Here is a 23,651-nt window from a genome sequence, read left to right as displayed (position 1 = left end):
AAATATTACAATAAATTTCAATCATGTCATGACAATCAAATGTTGATCAATCATTCAATGAATGTCTTTGAAAATGAAATATCAAAGTAATTCCAAGGTTATCAAACTTCCCTTTATATTTAAAATGCATATTGATATTAAATAGGGAAAGAAAGTTGGAAAAAACTACATTTACTGCAACAACTAAAATGCTATAGATCTTACAGAATTATGATTTCATATTTCATAAATCAAGGTCATAAGACATAACGCATGTAAATTTTCCACCCCTCAAAAATGGTTTAAAAAATTCATGTGCTTGCTATTACTGCTAAATGACATAATAAAGCCAAATCTGCATTAAAATTTTGGTATATAATTGACACTATAAGGGGGAAAAGTGATGAAAGTATGATTTCATATTTACTTATCAAGTTCAAGGTTATAACGGGAATTTCCCACCAATGGTTAAAAAGATATATGTGCTTACTAATACATGTAAATGACATAATAAAGCTCAATCTGCTTTAAAATTCCTGTTGAACTGACTCGAGAGGGAAAATGTGATAAAAAATATGATTTCATATTTCTAGGTCAAGTTCAAGGTAATAACACTTATGATATTCCAGGTGGTGGTCAAAAAATATATTTTCATACTTTTGAATAGCATTACACAGCATATTCAACTAAACATTTCCACTTGAATTGACCAGAAAGGCAAAAATATTGAAAAATATGCCAAAATTATGATTTAATATTGCTACACGCACGGTGAGAGTTCCCATGCTCTAACTTACTCCAAATCGCGCATTTTTTAAAGGGTTTTGAGCTCAAACTTATGTAAATGGGCTACAATATTGATTTGACCTTTTTTGGTAAAAAATTGTGGGTTTTTCTTTTAATACAATTGCACTTAAATACATGAAAATATTAAGAGTAGAGGAGCGTTTACTCACAGTCTGTTATTGTCGCCATCGTGCCGTCTTTGTTATCGTAGCCTAGCTACAAGACGCGTGTAGAGGGCGACAATATAAGGTTCATGATATCTATTGGCCGATGCAAGTATTTTTTTTATCTAAGTTAACCCCTCATGAGGTTCACCAAACTTCTACACAGAATTATGAAATTTTGACGAGAAAATCTTTTATGCTGATTTACGCGTATTTTTAAAAATTCGCATAAAATGCTGCTTTTTTAATTGTTGACCGATTTTGATTTTTTTCTTCCATCTGGTAGAATTAATGAGCTTCATCAAACTTCTACAAAAATTTTTGAAATATTGAGTTGAAAATTATTTATGTTAACTTATGCAAAATTTATTCATAAATCAAAGAAAATGACTCTTCTTTATTTGTTGACTGATTTAAATTTTTTTTCCATCTGGTAGAGCTGCATGAGGTTCACCAAACTTGTACACATAATTTTGAAATATTCACTCGAAAATTATTTATGCTAGTTTATGCAAAATTTATTAATAATCACAAAAAATGCTTCTTCCTCTTTATTTGTTAACCAATTTTGATTTTCTTTTAATCCATCTGGTAGAGCTACATGAGGGTCACCAAATTTCGACACAGAAATTTGAAATTTGACTAAAAAATTATTTATGCAAAAAAAATTATGCAAAATTTATTCATAAATCACAAAAAATGCTTTTTCTCCATCATTTGTTGATCAATTTCAATTTTGTTTGCTTTATATGATAGCTCTAGGTGGGGAAACAACATTTCAACACAGAATTTTAAAACTCATTAAATATGCTAATTTATGCATACTTTTCAAAACTCACAAAAATACTTATTTATTTGTTGAATGATTTTGATTTTGTTGGTTCCATCAGAGATCTACATGAGGTTCACCAAGGATCTACACAGTTTAGAAATTTTGACAAAATTATTTATGCTGATTTATACAAAATTTATTCATAAATCACAAAAAATGCTTCTATGTCATTTCTTCATCAATTTCAATTCTGTTTCCTAAATTTATGTCACCAATATTATTCACTACAGTGTCAACTGGGCTGAAATTAAAAATTGTATTAAATTTCGTTGCAAGATGCTGGATGAGCTCCACATCATTGATGTGCTAGTTTCATCTTTCAAACCATTTCAAAGAAATGAAGGTGTTGCTAGCTTTAAAAGGGCAAACAAATAGCAATATGAATGAATTATCCATCTTCATTACCGTATACAATTCTTAACTATACTGTAAAATTTGACAAAAATTACAATGATTTTGACTTTGTTGTGATAACCTCAACGTTGTGATCTTGTGGGGTCTAAAAATGCCAAGTTCTTTTTAATGTGCAATTCTCGAGAACTTACATTTTATAGGTGAACTTCAAAGCTCAATAGCAAAAAATCAAGCACATGAACCCATGTTATTTTTTGCACATTTAAAATATACCGTAATAGTATCTTTGTAAAAAAAATTGTGAAAACAACATGGATTTCATTTTAACTGTGGAACGTCCTTACATTTGAAACTTTTGAAAAGATGAAAAATGAGAGGTTTCTTACCGGCCGATGACTTGCTAGTAACTGCAAAATCTTTCCACGCTGCATAATACAATGGGCTTGACTCGCTTCGTGATGACCTATCGTTGATGAGCTACGTTTGTAGAACAATTAAAAAAAATTATACAACAAATAATAATAATGTGATGATATATGTGTCCGTTAGGTCCATACGTCAGAGAGAATTGTTGCGCATGCGTAGATGATTGGAAGCAGGTTGTACAAACTTTAAGATTTCTCTCAAATAAAATCAATATTTCATGACTAAAGAAATGAAATGAAAAGTGTGGATATCTGCACTGCCTGCTGTACGAGGTATGTACATGTATGTACCGTACATGCACTAGTATTCAACCCGTTTGGAGAACTTCCTCAAATATATAGAAATAGTGAATCTACCTTAAAGGGATGGTCCGGGCTGAAAATATTTATATCTTAATACATAAGAGTAAAATTCACAGAGCAAAATGCCGAAAATTTCATCAAAATCGGATAACAAATAATAAAGTTATTAAAGTTTAAAGTTTAGCAATATTTTGTGAAAACAGTCGTCATGAATATTCATTAGGTGGGCTGATGATGTCACATCCCCACTTTCCGTTTTCTTATGTTATTACATAAAATCACAATTTTTTCATTATTTCATACTTGTTTGAATAATATGTCTCCCTTATATTTTATAATGAAATAAGTTGCAGCAATGAATATCTAATGCACTAAATCAGTTGTTAATCAATTTTTTTAGTTCCTTGGAGAAAAAAAATTAAATAAACCTAATTTCATATAATAAAATACAAAAGAACAAGTGGGGATGTGACATCATCAGCCCACCTAATGAATATTCATGACAACTGTTTTCACAAAATATTGCTAAACTTTAAATTAAATAACTTTGTTATTTGTTATCCGATTCTGATGAAATTTTCGGCATTTTGCTCAGTGAATTCTACTCTCATAAAGCTATAAATACTTTCAGGCCGGACCATCCCTTTAATTTCAGACCTTTCTCATTTCCAAGAGGAAATTCAGGGTTGTCTGTTGCCAGTATTGTTTTTATCAATCAGTCGACTGTACGTGCGTGCGATGGAATAATGTGGCGATGGATTTTTGCACTAGTATTCCACCTACCAACACTAGTATTCAACTTAGCGATGAAAGATGGCCCTGTCTCTCAATCTGCCCTTGTCCCATCTGACTATGGACTATACCATTTGAGATGAGACCAAACAGGGAATTAGTCAAAGCCAGAGACTTACATAGATCTAGATCTAGTTGAGCAATCTAAACCATTTTGAGATTCGCTATCTATCATCACTAGGTTGAATACTAGTGCAGTTTAGTGCAAAATGTCATCGCCGCATAATTCGATCCTCCGCACATACAGTCGACAGATTGATAAAGAAAATACCGACAACAGATTACCCTGGAAATAACAAAGGTATGAAATGAAATTAAGATTAATTCCCTATTTCTAAATATTTGGGGAATTTCTCCAAATCTTTGAATTATGCCAGGTTGAATACTAGTGCCCATATGGTACCTCTAATTACTGCAAGTACTGGTAGTACATTTTCACTGTAGAAGTTTCTTCTTGATCTATGATGAACAATAACATTCTTTTGCTCTTATTTTTCATTTTAGTATTAAAAGCTAATCGTGGAGATGAGACTGCTTTCCAGTGCAAGATCATTTGTTTGATTCATCAAACTCAGTTTCAGATTGCTCTCAAAGAAATAGTCAACAACCCTAATGTAGCCAGGTGAGAGCCCTATGGGATGATTTGTGATACTCACTGGCCGTATTCTCAAAAGAAGTTTCTATTGTGCTATAGTACCCAACCATGGACTATGCAGAGTTTGCATATAATATTTTATATAGTACACTAAGAACGATCCAATTAAATGTGTACATTGGGTGAAAGTGTGCTAAATTCATGCTTGAAAAGAATGAAATAAAAAATCAGGTAAAGTCCATGGTTTTGTACAATTGAAATGTCTTCTTAGAATATGGGCCTCAGAGTTTATGGGATCTCATAGAAATTAAATTCCCTTGTTAGTCTATTATTTTGATGGGATCTAAAATTTTGAAATTTTGTTTGTTGAACAATTCCTGTTTCTTCGAGCAGCGCTTCTCAAACGGCCGCTGCACACTAGTGGTCCTTGAAGCTCTCTCAGGTGGGCCGCAAGAAGCTCCAGAGGGAGAAAAACTACAGTTTATTTCACAGACCTGTCCAGTCAGTCAACGTGGGTCAAACAAAACCAATGCACGCTTAGGTATCATGTATGTTGCAAAGCATGCACATGCACACTATGATGGTTTCAATCTAATTTTAATTTGAACCTCATGTGCATGCATATTGTGTATGAAGTTAATTGTTGCCCATTTACTGGACATTTGCGAATGCAGATTAGTTCTCTGTTTGTTTTGAATGTGCTTCAGAATTTTGTGTTCAAATTTCATGAAACATTATTGAATCAAACTAGACATTTTCTTAAAATTTTGGTTGGTGGGCCTCGAAAAAAATCTGAGAGTCAAAGTGGTCCTCGAGTAAAAAAAGGTTGAGAAGTGCTGTCTTAGACTCAGCTTTTTTTCCTTTTTTTGTCACTGTCATTGTCTTCACTGTTGTTGTCATCCTCCTACATGTATTTCTTTATCATCCAACATGTATCCTGTCTTCACCTTCCTTTCCCCTTCTTTTTCTTCATCAATCTTCTCCTTTTTCTTCCTCTCTTTCACCCCTTTCTCCCTGTCCTCCCCCTGTTTTGATAACTGAATTTAAGTTGAGGCTGTAGTCCTCGTTACATAAAAGCCAGCAGTTGTATTCTGAAAACTTATCTTGATGTTTTATCTTTTGTCAGAGATGTGACAAGATTGGTATTCTGGATGATGTCTTAACTTTTTTATCATGAATATTGTCATAATGCACAAAATTACATGCTTTATAAATGTGCACAATCCCTGTATATTTGATTATATTGTATTAGTGTCTCTCATCATCGATGACTATTTTCAAAGATTTTTTTCACACTGCTAGTAGTTAGGCCTACATGTTATTAATCTTTATTTTCCTCTTTGTTCTTTCTTCTGAAAATCTTTCTCAGCTCTTTAGGTGGTTTCAGACCGCCTCGAAGTTCGCCAGTTCCAGGTATTCTCTGATCGGGAAATTTACCCCGATCAGAAAATACCAGGTATTTTGGCGGTGTGAAAGCAAACTACGCGTAATATCCCCGAAAGAAAATACCCGATAAATAGTAGGTACTTGGCGAAATTACGAGAACTTTCGCGGGGATTTTTCCAAGGTCGTGGGTATTTTGGCGGTCTGAAAGCAAATTACGGGAACTTTTAGCCCAGCGTGTCGTTGGGTGCGGCGCCGTGCATGGGTTGCTGCTGGGCTAGTGATTTTGAATTTCGCGCCTTGCTGCTTATCAGACCATACTGCGCATGCTCGTAACTTCAGGAACTTATCCCGAAGGGTATGTTTCAGGGCGGTGTGAATGCAGGAATAATTAATAGGTATTTTTCAGCCTAAAAAAGTTCTCGTAATTTAACGGGGATTCTTGTGATCGAGGCGGTTTGAAACCACCTCTCGTCTCTCTGTATGATTAAGTGCATTAATACACTTAGTCAAATAAAGGATAAAGCTTGCCACTGTATTGAGGATATGTCCTCACATGTCCTAGACCTTCATATTGGTTACAGACTCTGATTTTGGTTTATCCGTGAAAAGATGGGCAGGTACTTATTAATAAGAGGAAATAACACATCTGCTGTTGTGGGATTTTAACCCCAAATCGTTAAAAGGTCAAGTCCACCCCAGCAAAATGTTGATTTTAATTTAACAAAAAAAAAAAAACTAGCATAACACTGAAAATTTCATCAAAATCGGATATAAAATAAGAAAGTTATGGCATTTTAGAGTTTCGCTTATTTTTCCCAATTATGCACAAATCAGTGACATGCAAATGAGTCAGTCGATGATGTCCATCACTCACTATTTCTTTTGTTTTTTATTGTTTGAATTATACAATATTTCATTTTTTACAGATTTGACCATAGGGACCGACTTTTGTGAATCATATAACATTAAACAATGCCAATTCCACATGTTCAGGGAGGAATTAATCACTGTTTCACTTGACAATGCGGAAATAATTAGAATATTTCATATTTCATATAATAAAATACAAAAGAAATAGTGAGTGGATGACGTCATCACTCTCCTCATTTGCATACCAACCAGGATGTGCATATAACTGTTTTGTGAAATTAAGCGAAACTTTAAAATGTCATAACTTTCTTATTTTACATCCGATTTTGATGAAATTTTGTTGGGGTGGACTTGTCCTTTAAGAACCAATCCTGCTTTTAGGAAGTGTCCCATTTGTTGTCATTGAATGTTTAGTTTATTTTGATCTTATTCTACAGTGGTTTGTCCTTTGAGAAGGCTTACTGCCAGTATCGACTAAACAAGATTCCAGAAGCTTTATCAACCATCAGAAATGTTTCTGACCCAAGCCCAAAGCTCCAGGAGTTGCTCGGCCAAGTGGTAAGGTGGTTGATATCAGTCCAACAACAAAATAAAATTTTCAAAGACTTTTTAGCACATTCATGTGCTGTAATGACGGTTCTCTGACCTCTAAATCGTTTAATCTTTTCATTGTGATACACTGTTTCTTATGGATTAATCTTTGTGATTAAAACACATAAGTATTCCTTTTTTCCTCTCTTAGGTCATGATCAAATTTGCCAATTTTTAAAAAATCTCTGATAGTATTTCTGCTTTATCCTCTGATTTTTTTTTCACATGAGGCATTTCCTTGCATTAAATCCTGGTATGTCAAAAATTGAACAGAATATCTGTAATACTGACTTGATACGAATCTGCATATATGTTCCTACCATTCATTCTTACTGTATTTGACTGTGAAAATTTTTGACTTAAAGGATATAGATAGTGCTCATATTTTGCATATGCTGGTCTGAAAATTAAAAAAAGGCACGTGATTCTCCAACTGGCGGACAATAAACATCTGCCAATCCTCTTTAGTGACAAAAATTTGAAATATCCCCCAAAGTGAGTTAACACCTTGATATTTGCCCCTTCTTTTTTTACAGCTTTACAGGTTAGAGCAATACAGTGAGTGTGTCAACGTGTACAAAAACTTGATCAAAAATACATCAGTAAGTAAAAATATGAAAGCTTGGTGTCTTTGTAAAGTACATTGTCAATTCTTGTTTACACCCAACCTGCACCGAAAAAGCAGTTAATTGTTGAAGGTTTAGTTGTAATTGATTAAAACCTAAAATTGGCTTGAGAATGGTAATAAAACAAAACTAAATAGAATCTTTATTTATTTCTATGTTAATTTGGACAAGGAATTCATTTTTATCAATACAAAGATGTATAAATGATGTCTTTGTAGTTAAAATTCAACCCTTAATTTGGGAAGGGGTCAATTTGACCCCCCCCCCTCCCCTCGACAAAGTTCATCACTATGGGGCTGCAAGTAATTTTTTACTTGCCACTCAGCGACTTCTTACTTTCAGGCCTTGCGCATCTTCTGAGACCGAATTTGCGAAGCCCGGGTACACGGTTCCGAAATTACGGAACATTAAGTGCATGTCAGACCCCAAATTGCTCAAAAATGTGATTCCTTGTACAAAGTCAATACAAATTGGGTTGATAACACTATTTGCATTGACTCTGTACACAGAATCATGTTTTTGAGCAATTTTTGGACCGACATGCACTTACATAATGTTGCGTAATTTCGTAACCGCATACCCGGGCATCGCAAATTTGGTCTCAAAAGTTGTGCAAGATTTGAAAGAAAAAAGTCAGTGAGCGGCGTGGTTGAAAAATTTTGTGTGGCGGATTTAACATGAAAAATGTAGGGGGGGGGGCGGAATCCACCCCCCCCCCGGCCTTTTAGGTTTAAGAGTGTCATTATGAACAGAAAATTTCAGTTGCAACAAGACTGAAAGATTTGTGAGTTTGTGCAAAGTTGTCAGAATTTTGATTTTGATAACTTACCTGTGAAATTGAGCCTCGTGATGCATCTTATGTAATCATAGTGGGGGAAAACTAACATTGAGCCCACTGCAGAAAGCGTTGCATTAAAACGCAACACACAAAAAAAAATCAAAAGCAAGTTCCTATCATGCGCGTTTTATTGGTTGAAAATCCAGTTGTGTTTTATTTTTTGGATTTGTGTTTAATTGCAACTCTTTCTGCAACAGAACCCTGATCTGTTATAATGTTTGTTATGTTTTTGCAGGTCATATGAAATATTGAAATTGTTTTATATCACAGCTTGCGCAGTTCATAAAGTGAAGTAAGATTGGAGAAAAATATGGGTCAAATATACAAAAATGGTTGGTGATTTTTATGGAATTACCCAAATATTATAATTTTTTTTTTATATGAAATATTGAAATTGTTTTATATCACAGCTTGCGCAGTTCATAAAGTGAAGTAAGGTTGGAGAAAAATATGGGTCAAATATACAAAAATGGTTGGTGATTTTTATGGAATTACCCAAATATTATAATTTTTTTTTTTTCCAGGATGATTATGAAGAAGAAAGACAGACCAATCTATCAGCCGTCATTGCTGGCCTTAAACTATGGGAGAATAAAGATGTGGTAAGAATAGACCTTTGTTTCCATACAAGGAATAATTGGAAGCATGTACATGGGCAGATCTAGTTGGATTAGACAAAATACTGTGGGCAGGCTCATCATTGTGTGCAAGCAACATGACCCATGATATGGCAATGTATCTAACCCCCGCTTAATCTGCCACTGTATGTTTGCTCATATGTGTGGAAAGGGAATTTCAAACCTTGTAGAGTGTATTTTAATATCAAATCAATATTTAAGGTGATCAGTTTTAAACATTCATTCATATTCATTCTAATGATATAATGTTTAATGCTTGAAATTCGGAAGTTGTTATCATTATTGTGAAATCTATAAACTATTGGCCCTTCCGGTCCGCAGCCAAGATGTCTTGTTGATTTCTTAAATGTTACTATTGCTTCCAGCTAATATGTGAATAATATATGACATACAATGACATGTTCAAGCTTCTTCCAACCTACTTCTGTAGAAGGCCACATTTCGGCAACTCTTGTGAACTTTATCAAACCAAGTGACCGCTATCCTTTGGTTTGAGAAATCCATAGGTTGGTTAAGTTGGAGATATGATCATTTGATCATCCCCAACAGACAAAACTTTCAATATGTGACATACTTTGGGAGCAAGTATGTTACAGGTGTATCACACTGATGTTTAAATCACCATTGATGAGATATTCATTGGCCTTGTTAATGTGATGTTAACACCAGGACAAATATAAATTACTTGATACATTGTTTGAGCCATTAAAAATACATTAATAACCATGTCAATCTCTAATTTTGTTTTCAGCTTAATGTTGTTGGTTCAATTGTCTTTTTTGCTCATTTCTTATTATCAAATGTCATCAACTTTCCACCAACTCATATTTGTTTTAAACAAGTAAGTGTTTCTTCGCTATTTTATTTAATAAGCAATTAGAATGAATCTATGTCTTCTAACTATAGGATGATCCAGGATTGGAGGATGAAACTTGGGAGCTTAGTTTCAATCGAGCATGTTTGCTGATTGGTCAAGGGAATTACCCAGAAGCCCTTGCACAGTTAGTCCAGGCTGAAAAGCTTTGCCGAGAGATGATGGAGGAGGATGTAAGTAAATTGCCATTTGGCCTAATACCACTTTGTCTAATTTCTGTCTGATCCTAATGGTCTAAATGCCATTTGGCCCATTTAATATGATCAAGGGTGTTAGGCTATTCCAATTTAAAAATCCATTCTAAATAAACTTGTGAATCTGACTGACATAGCATTTAGAATTCCTAGTCATAACACCTAACAAACTCATCTTAAGACTGCCTCTCAGTCTTCTTAGGGTTTACCCTATTAATATAGACAAGCTTTGTGATAAATTTGCAATGTGAAAGGTTGACACTGAGTTGTCTCATTACTCTTTTCTTTCAAGTCTCCATCATTGTTAGAGACCAAATTTGTGACACCTGGGTATGCAGTGTGAGCATTCCGCAATATTATGTAAGGGCATGTCAAGCCTCAATTGCTAAAGAAAAATGAATTTCCAGCCTCAAAAGTACTCTTGTCTTTTTAGAGCTAAAGGTATAGTCCACCCCAACAAATTGATTGGAAATCTGAAAATGATAGTAAATGAGGGAGCCCCATGATTTCACACACTCCCTATTTCTATAACTTCAATTAATCTCCAACATTTTGTAATTAAAGGAGAATGAAATTCTTGGAGCAAGTTAGCTTTTGTGAAAGCAGAAAAATCAAAGAATAAGATCAACAAAAGTTTGAGTAAAATAGGACTAGCAATAGAAGAGTTATGAGCATTTCAATGTCGAGATCACTAATGCTATGGAGATCCTTCCATTGGCAATGCGACCAAGATCTATGATGTCACAGATGAACAACTCTCCCCTTTTGGACACTGAAAATATACCCCAAAACATCTCTTTTTGCTCATTCTAATCATATGACAAACGATTCATTAATGATATAATGTTGTGAAACCTCTGCACTTGTCCTCTCATAAAGAGAACACCTCACCTTGTGATAGACTATATAAAAGTGAGAATATAAGTGAAATAAGTACTAAAGTAATGAGGGAGTTGTACGTGTGTGACATCACAGATCTTGGTCGCATTGCCAATGGGAGGAACTACATGGCAATAGTGATCTCAATATTCAAATGCTCATAACTTTCTTATTATTCATTCAATCTTCCTCAAACTTTCAATAATATGTTTCTTTGATTTTTCCCTTTGATATGGATTCAGTTGGTTTCAAGGGTTTCATTCTCCTGATGTGATGGTGATTTATATTTCCTGTGAGTGACCAAGCCAAGTTTTACATTATACAAACAAATAAAAGAAATATTTGATATCAACCAAACTAAAAAATATTCTATCATCTTTTTCTCTTTATGATGCACTGTAAGATTTTGGCATGTTTTTTTCTGTGTTTCCATGTAGGATGATGTTGAAGCTGAGCTTGGAGTAATCTATGTTCAAAGAGCTTATGTGTTACAGCTACAAGGCATGAATGATGAAGCTCTCAAACTATATAATCAAGTTGTGAAAGCGAGGTGAGTATATAACAACTCTGTTACAGAGTAGACGGGTTGAACAAACCGATACAGAGTGTTTTACATACTTGGTAATCTAATTATTTGTGATAAAGGAGGAAATAAGAAAAAAAATATATAATGAAAGCTTGAAAGTATTCAGAAATGCAACAAGAAAGTAATAATGACAAGTATTTTGTACATATAATATAAATTATTTGTCACTATCAAGCTTAAAACCCACAGTAAGTGTCAGGCAAGGTTCTGTGTAATAAATAAAACTAGTCAGTTTAGGGCTTTGAAATCAAAATAAAAAATAATGTGTTAATAGTAAATCTTGGTTAAATTTCTGTCAAAATGTGATGAAATTCAACCAAACGCTATGTTCATGATTTTATTATAGACCATCTGTAACATGGACTGTCAGAAATTCAACACATCTTTCTCAGTATGCAAGTGCCATGTTTGGGTGAACCTAAAATCCATATATCTCCTGACCTCATTCCCCCCTTATTCTCTGAAACTCTCCCTAATATTTTTTCTCAATCAATCAATCAATCAAATTCATTATATAGATTATAGTGGATACATTTTGAAGAGTTTTATTTAGGTTTGAAAGCTTGAGATCTGCTTTTTAAGTGTATGCTGCAAACTGAAAATTGATTTTGGCTGACTTGTGAGCAAATTTTGCAATAGTTTTTGTTTGATATTCACAGGCCTTCAGATATTGGGCTAATGGCAGTGGCTTCTGCTAACATTATCTCACTAAACAAAGTAAGTATTCAGCTTGGTAGCTTGAACAATTATTCTTTTCATTTCATTTACAAATGTTTAGAATTGATGTTTCATATTTGTTCATTTACTGTTATTTATTTATATATATATATTTATCAAGGTGGCAGTTACTTGTAGTTTTAATGCTTTTCGTTGCTTCTGACTTTATTCCATTTTTTCTTCTGTCCGATTGTACTGTTTTTAACAAATTGATGAAAATAAATTAAATGAAGTAGATATGATTACATAATTCCTATATGAAATGTGATCAAAATTTAAAAAATGTTAGGAACAATGGGTTATGGACATATCCTCCACTTTAAAAAACAGCTGAAATGAAAGTTAATTATGTTGAGCCTCCTGCCCTTCAGGCCTCCCAACAATAGTCTACACGCCTCTTCTATACTTTCAGTTTGTGAGTGACCAGTGCAGTGCAGGGATTATATTTTTGGTGGTCCCCAAAAAAAGAAAGAAGATGATTATAAAAAAAGGTGTGTTTTAGAAGTTCCATTCTCATTAGCAAGTATCATGGCTTTCCCATTAAATATTATTTTTCTTCTGTCATTATTTCTTACTATCCACAGGATCAAAATGTATTTGATTCCAAGAAGAAGGTTAAGGCTACCATGGTTTCTGGTCTGGAGAACAAACTGACCAAAGGTCAAAAGTCACTCATGTCATACAATAGGTTCCTTCTTCTACTCTACACTAATCAGGTATGTTGAACCTTGACCCCTACTGAAAGGTCAGTCATATCTTAGTTCGTTCTTTTGCCCTACTGTACATGTTTAGCTGTATATTTTAATTGTTTTCTGATAGAAAATGGATAGCAAGCAAAGTTAAATTATAATTCTTGAATAATAAATCAGTTTGAATTAAACATTCATTGAAATTTATTTACTATGGATGTTGTTTATCATCAGAGATGTAACTCATTGTAGGCGAGATTGAGTTGATTACTGATTAATCTTTTATTATAATCTTTAGTTTGAGCAGTGTCGCAAGCTGCTTTCCACCATGAAATCAGATGACTATGGAGAAGAGATGCTGTGTCTTCTTCAGGCTAGTCTCTTCTGTCGTCAGAAACAGATTCCTAAAGCCGTCCAGGTTATTCAGGTTAGAATCAAATCAGTGTTAAATGATCCTATATTATCTAGTTCTGGTACATTGAAATAGACTTATCTTTGAGAAATCAGGAAATCTTAGCTGAAAACTGATACTTCTGATGATAACTAACACAAAATTGCATATGTGGGACAGTGTATTAATTTTGGAAAAATACTCAACATATTATGGAATTCTGTGCTTATTTTGCTCAGGATTCCAAGTGCCAAGGCATTATTTATGTACGTTTGTATTGATAAGTATTAAGGGGCTGATTCATTCTCAAACAGTCGTCGTTCATTCTCCACGATTGGAAATAAAAGAGAGAACATAAAGCTCAGGGCCCAAACAGTCACAGACTAGTGCTTCTCTGCTTCTGATAATATCACTGAAACTGTCGGAGTCAACAGTTTGGTCAGTAGTGACAACGTCAATGAAACACTCCTAGGAATCACAGTGAGAGTCTCAATTTTGGTTGAATTCAGGGTAATAGATAAGAATAGAGGTGGATATATGTTTACTGACCAAGTTAAGATACACGTTTGGGAGAATAGATAAGAATAGAGGTGGATATATGTTTACTGACCAAGTTAAGATACATGTGTGGGAGAATAGATAAGAATAGAGTGGATATATGTTTACTGACCAAGTTAAGATACATGTGTGTGAGAATAGATAAGAATAGAGGTGGATATATGTTTACTGACCAAGTTAAGATACATGTGTGGGAGAATAGATAAGAATAGAGGTGGATATATGTTTACTGACCAAGTTAAGATACATGTGTGTGAGAATAGATAAGAATAGAGGTGGATATATGTTTACTGACCAAGTTAAGATACATGTGTGGGAGAATAGATAAGAATAGAGGTGGATATATGTTTACTGACCAAGTTAAGATACATGTGTGGGAGAATAGATAAGAATAGAGGTGGATATATGTTTACTGACCAAGTTAAGATACATGTGTGGGAGAATAGATAAGAATAGAGGTGGATATATGTTTACTGACCAAGTTAAGATACATGTGTGTGAGAATAGATAAGAATAGAGGTGGATATATGTTTACTGACCAAGTTAAGATACATGTGTGTGAGAATAGATAAGAATAGAGGTGGATATATGTTTACTGACCAAGTTAAGATACATGTGTGGGAGAATAGATAAGAATAGAGGTGGATATATGTTTACTGACCAAGTTAAGATACATGTGTGGGAGAATAGATAAGAATAGAGGTGGATATATGTTTACTGACCAAGTTAAGATACATGTGTGGGAGAATAGATAAGAATAGAGGTGGATATATGTTTACTGACCAAGTTAAGATACATGTGTGGGAGAATAGATAAGAATAGAGGTGGATATATGTTTACTGACCAAGTTAAGATACATGTGTGGGAGAATAGATAAGAATAGAGGTGGATATATGTTTACTGACCAAGTTAAGATACATGTGTGGGAGAATAGATAAGAATAGAGGTGGATATATGTTTACTGACCAAGTTAAGATACATGTGTGGGAGAATAGATAAGAATAGAGGTGGATATATGTTTACTGACCAAGTTAAGATACATGTGTGGGAGAATAGATAAGAATAGAGGTGGATATATGTTTACTGACCAAGTTAAGATACATGTGTGGGAGAATAGATAAGAATAGAGGTGGATATATGTTTACTGACCAAGTTAAGATACATGTGTGTGAGAATAGATAAGAATAGAGGTGGATATATGTTTACTGACCAAGTTAAGATACATGTGTGGGAGAATAGATAAGAATAGAGGTGGATATATGTTTACTGACCAAGTTAAGATACATGTGTGGGAGAATAGATAAGAATAGAGGTGGATATATGTTTACTGACCAAGTTAAGATACATGTGTGTGAGAATAGATAAGAATAGAGGTGGATATATGTTTACTGACCAAGTTAAGATACATGTGTGGGAGAATAGATAATAATAGAGGTGGATATATGTTTACTGACCAAGTTAAGATACATGTGTGGGAGAATAGATAAGAATAGAGGTGGATATATGTTTACTGACCAAGTTAAGATATATGTTTACTGACCAAGTTAAGATACATGTGTGGGAGAATAGATAAGAATAGAGGTGGATATATGTTTACTGACCAAGTTAAGATACATGTGTGGGAGAATAGATAAGAATAGAGGTGGATATATGTTTACTGACCAAGTTAAGATACATGTGTGTGAGAATAGATAAGAATAGAGGTGGATATATGTTTACTGACCAAGTTAAGATACATGTGTGTGAGAATAGATAAGAATAGAGGTGGATATATGTTTACTGACCAAGTTAAGATACATGTGTGGGAGAATAGATAAGAATAGAGGTGGATATATGTTTACTGACCAAGTTAAGATACATGTGTGGGAGAATAGATAAGAATAGAGGTGGATATATGTTTACTGACCAAGTTAAGATACATGTGTGGGAGAATAGATAAGAATAGAGGTGGATATATGTTTACTGACCAAGTTAAGATACATGTGTGGGAGAATAGATAAGAATAGAGGTGGATATATGTTTACTGACCAAGTTAAGATACATGTGTGTGAGAATAGATAAGAATAGAGGTGGATATATGTTTACTGACCAAGTTAAGATACATGTGTGGGAGAATAGATAAGAATAGAGGTGGATATATGTTTACTGACCAAGTTAAGATACATGTGTGGGAGAATAGATAAGAATAGAGGTGGATATATGTTTACTGACCAAGTTAAGATACATGTGTGGGGTAATAGATAAGAATAGAGGTGGATATATGTTTACTGACCAAGTTAAGATACATGTGTGGGAGAATAGATAAGAATAGAGGTGGATATATGTTTACTGACCAAGTTAAGATACATGGGTGGGAGAATACAATGGACAGGATAATGCATAATCACACTCATTTGCTTTCGGCCCAAGGGTTTCTTCATATATGGAAGTCTTAATTAGAAATGTGGTAAACTCAAAAGAGCTGTTAAGGTTCTGCAGTCCACACCAATAGTCCACACCAAAAAGGAGCAAAATTGATGATATATTTTAGATTGGAGATTTGAATTCTCTAAAGATTGTTTCGAATCATGGCTCTTTCTCTTTTCTTTCATGATAGGACTTTGTTAGTTCTCATGATAATGTTGGCTTGCCTACCCAACTGACTGTAGCCCAGCTGTTTTTGCTTCAAGGTGAGTAAATTAAATAATAATTGTAATATACTGATTGCAATGTAGTGTTAACTATAGAGAGTATGGCTGAACCAGTGTTCCGCCAGTCTTTGGGGGATTAAAGTAGAGGATTTCTAGATAAAGTCTTTAAAAAAGAGAGATATTGAAGCAGGAACATCTGCCATTTAAAAAAAATTCTTTCATTTTGAACATTCATTTTATCCAATTTATTGGGCATCCAAGTTTGCTGCAATTTTACATATTTTCAGAGCAATGATTTTCAATAATACCTGGCCCACAAATCCTATTCAAGCTACCATTTGAATGCTTTTAGGTAGTACTGTCATGTGGTATGATGTTATTGTTAATGATTCAATAGGTATTCATAAAAAAGATATGAATCTTTTATTTTTTTTTGTAAACCCTGCTTACTGTATTATTTTTGTAATGTTGTGATATGAATGTCATTTAATTTCATAGGAAATATTTCCAAAGCTTGTGATGTTCTTCAGTCTCTTGATGGCAGTAGTCACAGACCTGCTATCGTCTCAACACTGGTGGCGCTTTATGTTGGTATGGAGAATGGGGAATCTGCCATTGGTGTACTGGACGAAGCTGTTAACTGGTGCAAGCAATATGGGGTAAGTTAAATGGCATTTCAGTCTTTCAGATAATACTCTGAAATTTATATGTTATATTTTCCTACCTAATTCTTGAGGATTGAAGCCAAGAAATAACTCAATAATGGTGAAAATGATAATGAGAAAAAAAGTACACCTGCTATTTAAATATACACTACTGCCATGTGATAGAGTTAGTATTGAGCTTCTGGAATATTTATTGATTAGAAAGTAACCTTACGGGACAGCCTCTACAGCAAGCCCTTAGAAAGGCTGGACAGTTTGTCTCCAAACCACTATTTGGGAATAGGATCAAGCGTTGCAAAGCTGGGGAGGTGGATACCTTAGGCAATTTCCTTGTTGCCTTGGACTAATGTGAGAAAACTATCACTATTGTTGGGGTGTCGTGGTCTTGTGGTTAAGACTAGTATTTCAATCTGAGGGACGTGAGTTCAATTCCCAGCCATGGCATGTTTTCTGTCAGAAAGAAGTTTACCCACATTGTGCCGCACTCCACTCAGGTGAGGTAAATAGGTACCGGCAGGAAGCAATTCCTCAAAAAGCTTTGCGCACCGAAATCGGTAGACTAGCTTAGCCGGGGAAATATAGATGCACCTTGAGCACCTAACAAGGTGGATACATGCTCTATATAAATCTGATATTATTTATTATTTATTTGAACATGGAATGGTTAACTGAAAATCAATATTTCTGTAGAAATTGTAGGGTTTTTTTAAGTAATGAATTAGTGGACAACATTAAAGCTTCACTTCTTACTTTAGTTCTTATGGGAGGAGAAAGGTTATTTAACCATTTGTTGCACATGGAAAATATGTGACTGAATTAAATGAATATTGTCATAATTATTGTTATCATTTTCATTTAATTTTTTTTCTATAGACTGGTTATTGATCGAGCAGATTTAACTGTAATACTTTGTCCCAATATTCATATCTGACAGGGCCCTCAGAATGAGTTGAATATTCTTCTTCGTGAGAATACAGCTTTCAAATTGAAGAGAGGTCAGTCCCAGGCAGCCACTTCCATGTTAGAAGATCTAAGAAGGTTAGTTCCACTCAGAAATAAATATTATAAGATGCAATTGAGTTAATTGGTAGTGAATATAGTGTGCCTATAATATTTTCTTTTTAGATAGATGGCAATATGTAAATCCAATATTGTTATTAAATGTTAGTAATACCTAAGTATCATTTCTATTATTTGTCTTTGTGTCCTTCATTGTTATTCATCAATATATGTTACATGAATCATTATTACACATAATATATCATTGTATTTCATCCCGGGATAGCTTTGAAGCTGCTGAAAGGGATTATTCTTCCAAGGTTCAAGGTCATCTTATTATGTACAGTCACATAGATTCAAACCATAGGTCACAGTTATGTAGTCAGACTTTTCTCCTTGTCCTACCTCTATGTGGCATTTCCACACCGTCAATGTGTGTTTGTATTTAATGATTTCCTTGTGTGCTATTTTCTCAGAGTAACCTTGTCAGTGATTTAGAAACTGTTTTTGTCAGGAGCTCTGTGTACATTTATATTCATAACCATTCCTTTGCTGAATGAATGATAATAATTTCTTATTAATATTGAATCATATTTAGAAGATAAATCTTTTTCTTGTTCTGTTTAAGGTCTAACCCAGGAGATATCAAAACCCTAGCTCAGCTTATATCAGCCTACTCCAAGTTTGACCCCAAAAGAGCACAAGAGTATCCTTTATGTTGTAATAATTAATTTACAGACATAATATTATTGATTTTGTTGGTGGTGGTGGTGTCACTATATTATGCTTTTCAAGTAATTACCATTTCCATTAGTTTAATCATTACTATCGCTGTGTCATGACATAATTGTTTTTTTTTTTAATTCAAATGGCGTTGTAGGAGTCAGTCCCGAGTATTCTGATAAATGGATGTCCAGGGGCTCGTTGCAGAAAGAGTTGCGATCAAACGCAACTCAAAAAGATCTTGCGCAACTTGATTTTTAGCCAATGAAGCACCTGTATCCGGACTTGCGCTTTATATTTTGACGTGCATTTAAACGCAACTCTTTCTGCAACAAGCCCTGAACTTGAAAACATTTTAAAATAATAAATAAAAAGTCATAATTTTCCATTTACTCAACAAGTAAAATCTTTGTCTCTATTATGGCACTGAACAGAGTTGATTTTCGAAACTTAATCAATTAAAATTGAAAGTTATAAGTAGGATCAGCGTTCTTCACTTTCCTATCCAAATTCAGTGATGTTTAAAATGTCTCCTGTAATAGAGACTGCCATTGTGTTCACTATTTTTCTTCTGGCTTTGCAATTTCAAGATATCCCTGGTTATTTGGAAAAGCATATATGGGAAAATATTATCATTATTATCATTCTATTATATTGAATATTTAATTATCCTTGACTCATTGCCCTTAAAGACTAAGTAAGGAGTTACCATCAGTAGCTCAGCTCTCTGCTGATGTAGATGTAGATGTATTAGAGAATACTCCTCTAACACTAAGCACTAGACAGCTGAAGAAAGGAGGAAAGACTGATGGAGAAAAGACTGGTACTGTAACATCAGTTGAAGAGATGAAGAAGAAAAGAAAACGAAAGAGAAAACGTGAGTAATTTTTTGAGAATATTAGAAACACAAGATTTTACTTCAAAAATAAGGAAAAGTTAGTGAAACCAATCATTTTATAAAGAATATCTAATCAGAATCCCACAAAGAGTGTCTGGCTCATAAATTTTTTTTGAAATTTTGCTTTAATGTACCTTTGATGTATGAATAAATTAGCAAGTTTAATTGAATTATGAGGACATATTTAGAGAACTGGACAGTTGTATAGGTTTTTAGAATACGTCGGGGGGGGGGGGGGGGGGGGGGTTGCGAGTGCCGGTTTTCATTTTGAACACACGGGAATGACCAAGATCTTGGGTGGGGGAAATCTGACCCCCCCCCCTTTCTAGCTGTGAGATGGGTCTGATTAGATCTGAATATTCCAGAACGTCCCCCCTTAATATTTTATACTGTAATTTCTTGATTGTGTAAGAATGAATTTCTTATTGATTTGTATTATACATTTGTAGCCCAGCTGCCCAAGAATTTTGACTCCTCCGTAGCACCGGACCCTGAGCGATGGTTACCGATGAGAGAAAGGTCATACTTCAAAGGAAAGAGACGACGAGATAAGAAGGGAGGAGTAGGCAAAGGAACACAGGGAGCAACAACAGGCAGTGGAGATATGTAAGTTATAGAATGAGAACAAAGATATAAGAAGAGAAATAAGGATAGGAATGGAAGGAGGAAGTAGAAAAAAAGAAGAAGAATGAGGAAGTAATAGAGAGAAAAAAAGGAAGAGGATGAAGAGAGGGAGGAGGAGGGTGGACCAGCAAAATTATTTGTTTGTCAGATTTGGAGCTCTGTAGCTGAATTCAGAAGAAGTGTTTTTTAATGCTTGATATGAAACAATTGTGCATATACTGAGAAAAGAATGTCTGCTTTTGTCACAGGGCTCTAGATTTTTGCTTGTTTGCTGTGGTTTGAGTCCATTGTAATTAAATGATTATTTATTGAACAAATAAATTCATTAATTCAGAACTGTGATGTTATTCATGTTCAAACCATCTTTGTGGTGCTCGACAATAATAACCATTGAAGTCAAATTCTTGCAGTCTACCCCACCCAATCAACTTAACTTTTAATGCAACAAAAATCTAAATTAACTAATTGATTTTAAGAGCTTTTAAAGCCATGTTTACATTAAACATTTTTTATTGTACCACCAGGGATGCCAGCAAGCCAACCAGTGTACCTAACTCACCCCGCCCTGGATCACAGACAAGTAGCAATACAGCCTCCCCCTCACCAGCTAACCCCACCCCCAGGCAACAGAAACCAGCCTCAGCTGCTGCTAAGAAGAACAAAGCAAAGAAGAAGAGGGGAGGAAAATGGTAGAATGTGATAGAGGGAATGATGATCACGGGAAAAGGATTCAGGAAACATTGAGGAGGGGGGCAATATTCAATCTTTATTCTTTGAAACACCTGTTCAGAACACCCTATATCAAATATTGTAGTTAATTGTGAGGTGATGAAACAGATCAAAAAGTACTGCAGAGACAAAACAAATTGATACAACTTAGCCAATGAAAGTTACATTCTTTGCTGTTTATGACCTTTCTTTGTAAATCATGCCGAAGTTTGATTACTTTATAATGTCTTTGCATTTTGTTTTAACTCTTCTGTGTACAAACACAACAGGGAATAAATATAGTTCTCAAATTTGATAAGGAGTTTTCATCAATGGGAACATACTAAAAAAAATCTATACAGTCCTATGAAAAAACCCTGCTCCAAAACACATTTATGTAGCAGTTATTTTGAAAATACTTAGAAAATTATTCCCTACACAATAAAGAAATAACAAATTCTAAGTTCATTAGTTGTTTATAAAATTATACATTCTGGTTCCAGGTTATAACACATTGTGTTTTCTATTACTCATAAAAAATAAAAACCTGCAACCAAATGCTTCTTTTACTGCAATTAAGTGAGTTCCTTTTTATCAGCGTGGAAAACCACTCTTAATAATTGACTCACCTAATCTCCCTGTAGAAATGTATTATTTATTTGATATATGTACAAATACCCAACTTATGTTTTTAATTCATTACATGACCAATATAGTTTTAATTCTTCCATTGTTTAGAGCCCCCAAATTGGCTATCTATTTTTTAAAATGTACAATAATTTTTATTGTAATACCCTCAATGTGCAATTCAGCATAAATCAAGACAGTATTTATGCTGAAATTTAGCTTTTAGTAATAAAATGTCACTTATTGATGATAAGATCAAAAGAAAGCTTGATTTTACAATTCCCTTGACTTACATGATTTTGATGAAGGGTTAAAATCAGACAGATAAAATATTAAAATTTCATCAAATCTTGAAAAGGGATAACATAGTTATGATGTTAAAATTTTTTAATTTTTTTCAGTGAAAAATACTTGGCACGTCCTCATGAATATGCAATGAGGAAGATGGTGATGTCAATCTTTCCAATTAGTTTTATTTTAAATTTTATTCCATGAAGTTATTTGTATTCAAACTTTACTCCTACATTGTAAAACAGAATTGATCTATGATTTAATGTGTAAAATCATCACTAAACTGGAACATTTTTTTACATGTGAGACGTGTTTTCTACATACAATATGTATGTCTGTATGTCTGAAAATATGAAATAATTCAGATATCATGTAATAACAGCATTGTTTTCTTACCTGAAAATAATCCAACACAGAGGGGTTCATGGCCCAGCACACAAAGAGTTAAAAAAAGGGAGAGTGGTTAAGTGATAATGGGCCCCCTATTGGGGAATTCATTAGTAATGGTTGACATTTGTATAGCCGAGCTGAGATATATGCCCTCACTGAAACTATAAATTGTTATGACTTGTGTCTGCCATGGATAGTTTTTACACAAATGGTTATATTCACAATGTAATTATTTTTAGGTCAGCTAAGATATGGGAAGATAATCATAACATACATATCCTTTTTCATAGAAACATTGTAAAAACAATGTTAAAAACACTTCTTTTATTTCTTATGTTTAGTTAACACACAAATGATTATACATGAATGTATATTGCTTTCTCATGTGCTCTAATGTAGGACCTTTGATGTACTCTCTTAACATTCCAGCATGCTTCTCTTTAATGCATGGTGCTTATAGCTCTTAAAACATATCTTCTTCATATCAAAATTATATCCCATCCATGCCTGAAAGATTTTATGGTCTTATGACAGTTAAAAGAGAGAATGTTTGAAGTTATGAGATATTCTATATGATTATTTAGAATTTATTATTGGCAAACTCAATAAGAGACATAAAACTGCTTCTCTCAAAGACAAGTAGAGGTGACAGTTATACATGTATTAAAATATTGTCATTCATTACAGTTAATGTTTATTGTTTACATGTCTTATTCTGTCAGTGTTATAGGAATATAATTAGCTTTAACCCTAAATAGACTGGGCTCTTTCGATGCCTAAGAAGACTGGGGGGGGGGGGGGGGATGGGGAGGGGAATGCGCGTTGCCCATGGCATAATCTACAAAACTATAAGATCAAATTTTGTGAAAAATCTCATTGCTAATTGATTATGCTAATTTATGCATAAAATCAAAAGTTTGCTCTAATTAACTAAATAATGCCCCTAAAATGCTCATTTTCACAGACCCTTTATAGGAATCTGATCAAACGTATACAGATATATAGATATACATTGATTACTAAATATAT

General features: G+C 34.0%; 1 protein-coding gene across 1 annotated transcript in view; it reads left to right on the top strand.

Annotated features, from left to right (window-relative positions):
* Nucleotides 1-23,313, top strand: part of LOC129273307 (signal recognition particle subunit SRP72-like) — a 42,627-nt gene extending 19,314 nt beyond the window's left edge. The window contains exons 2-17 of the mRNA XM_064107359.1: nucleotides 4,140-4,257; nucleotides 6,924-7,044; nucleotides 7,614-7,679; nucleotides 9,066-9,143; nucleotides 10,086-10,226; nucleotides 11,564-11,676; nucleotides 12,372-12,429; nucleotides 13,014-13,145; nucleotides 13,417-13,545; nucleotides 16,664-16,736; nucleotides 17,196-17,356; nucleotides 18,297-18,400; nucleotides 18,990-19,067; nucleotides 19,777-19,961; nucleotides 20,432-20,588; nucleotides 21,131-23,313. Coding sequence (XP_063963429.1) covers nucleotides 4,140-4,257; nucleotides 6,924-7,044; nucleotides 7,614-7,679; nucleotides 9,066-9,143; nucleotides 10,086-10,226; nucleotides 11,564-11,676; nucleotides 12,372-12,429; nucleotides 13,014-13,145; nucleotides 13,417-13,545; nucleotides 16,664-16,736; nucleotides 17,196-17,356; nucleotides 18,297-18,400; nucleotides 18,990-19,067; nucleotides 19,777-19,961; nucleotides 20,432-20,588; nucleotides 21,131-21,299 — 1,883 coding nt within the window. The 3' untranslated portion in view covers nucleotides 21,300-23,313. The remainder of the gene's footprint in view (nucleotides 1-4,139; nucleotides 4,258-6,923; nucleotides 7,045-7,613; nucleotides 7,680-9,065; nucleotides 9,144-10,085; nucleotides 10,227-11,563; nucleotides 11,677-12,371; nucleotides 12,430-13,013; nucleotides 13,146-13,416; nucleotides 13,546-16,663; nucleotides 16,737-17,195; nucleotides 17,357-18,296; nucleotides 18,401-18,989; nucleotides 19,068-19,776; nucleotides 19,962-20,431; nucleotides 20,589-21,130) is intronic.
* The last annotated feature ends 338 nt before the right edge of the window (nucleotides 23,314-23,651 follow it).

Source organism: Lytechinus pictus, chromosome 12, assembly GCF_037042905.1.
Source record: "Lytechinus pictus isolate F3 Inbred chromosome 12, Lp3.0, whole genome shotgun sequence".
In the NCBI taxonomy this organism is placed as follows: Eukaryota; Metazoa; Echinodermata; class Echinoidea; order Temnopleuroida; family Toxopneustidae; genus Lytechinus; species Lytechinus pictus.
This window is presented reverse-complemented; position numbering and strand designations above follow the sequence as displayed.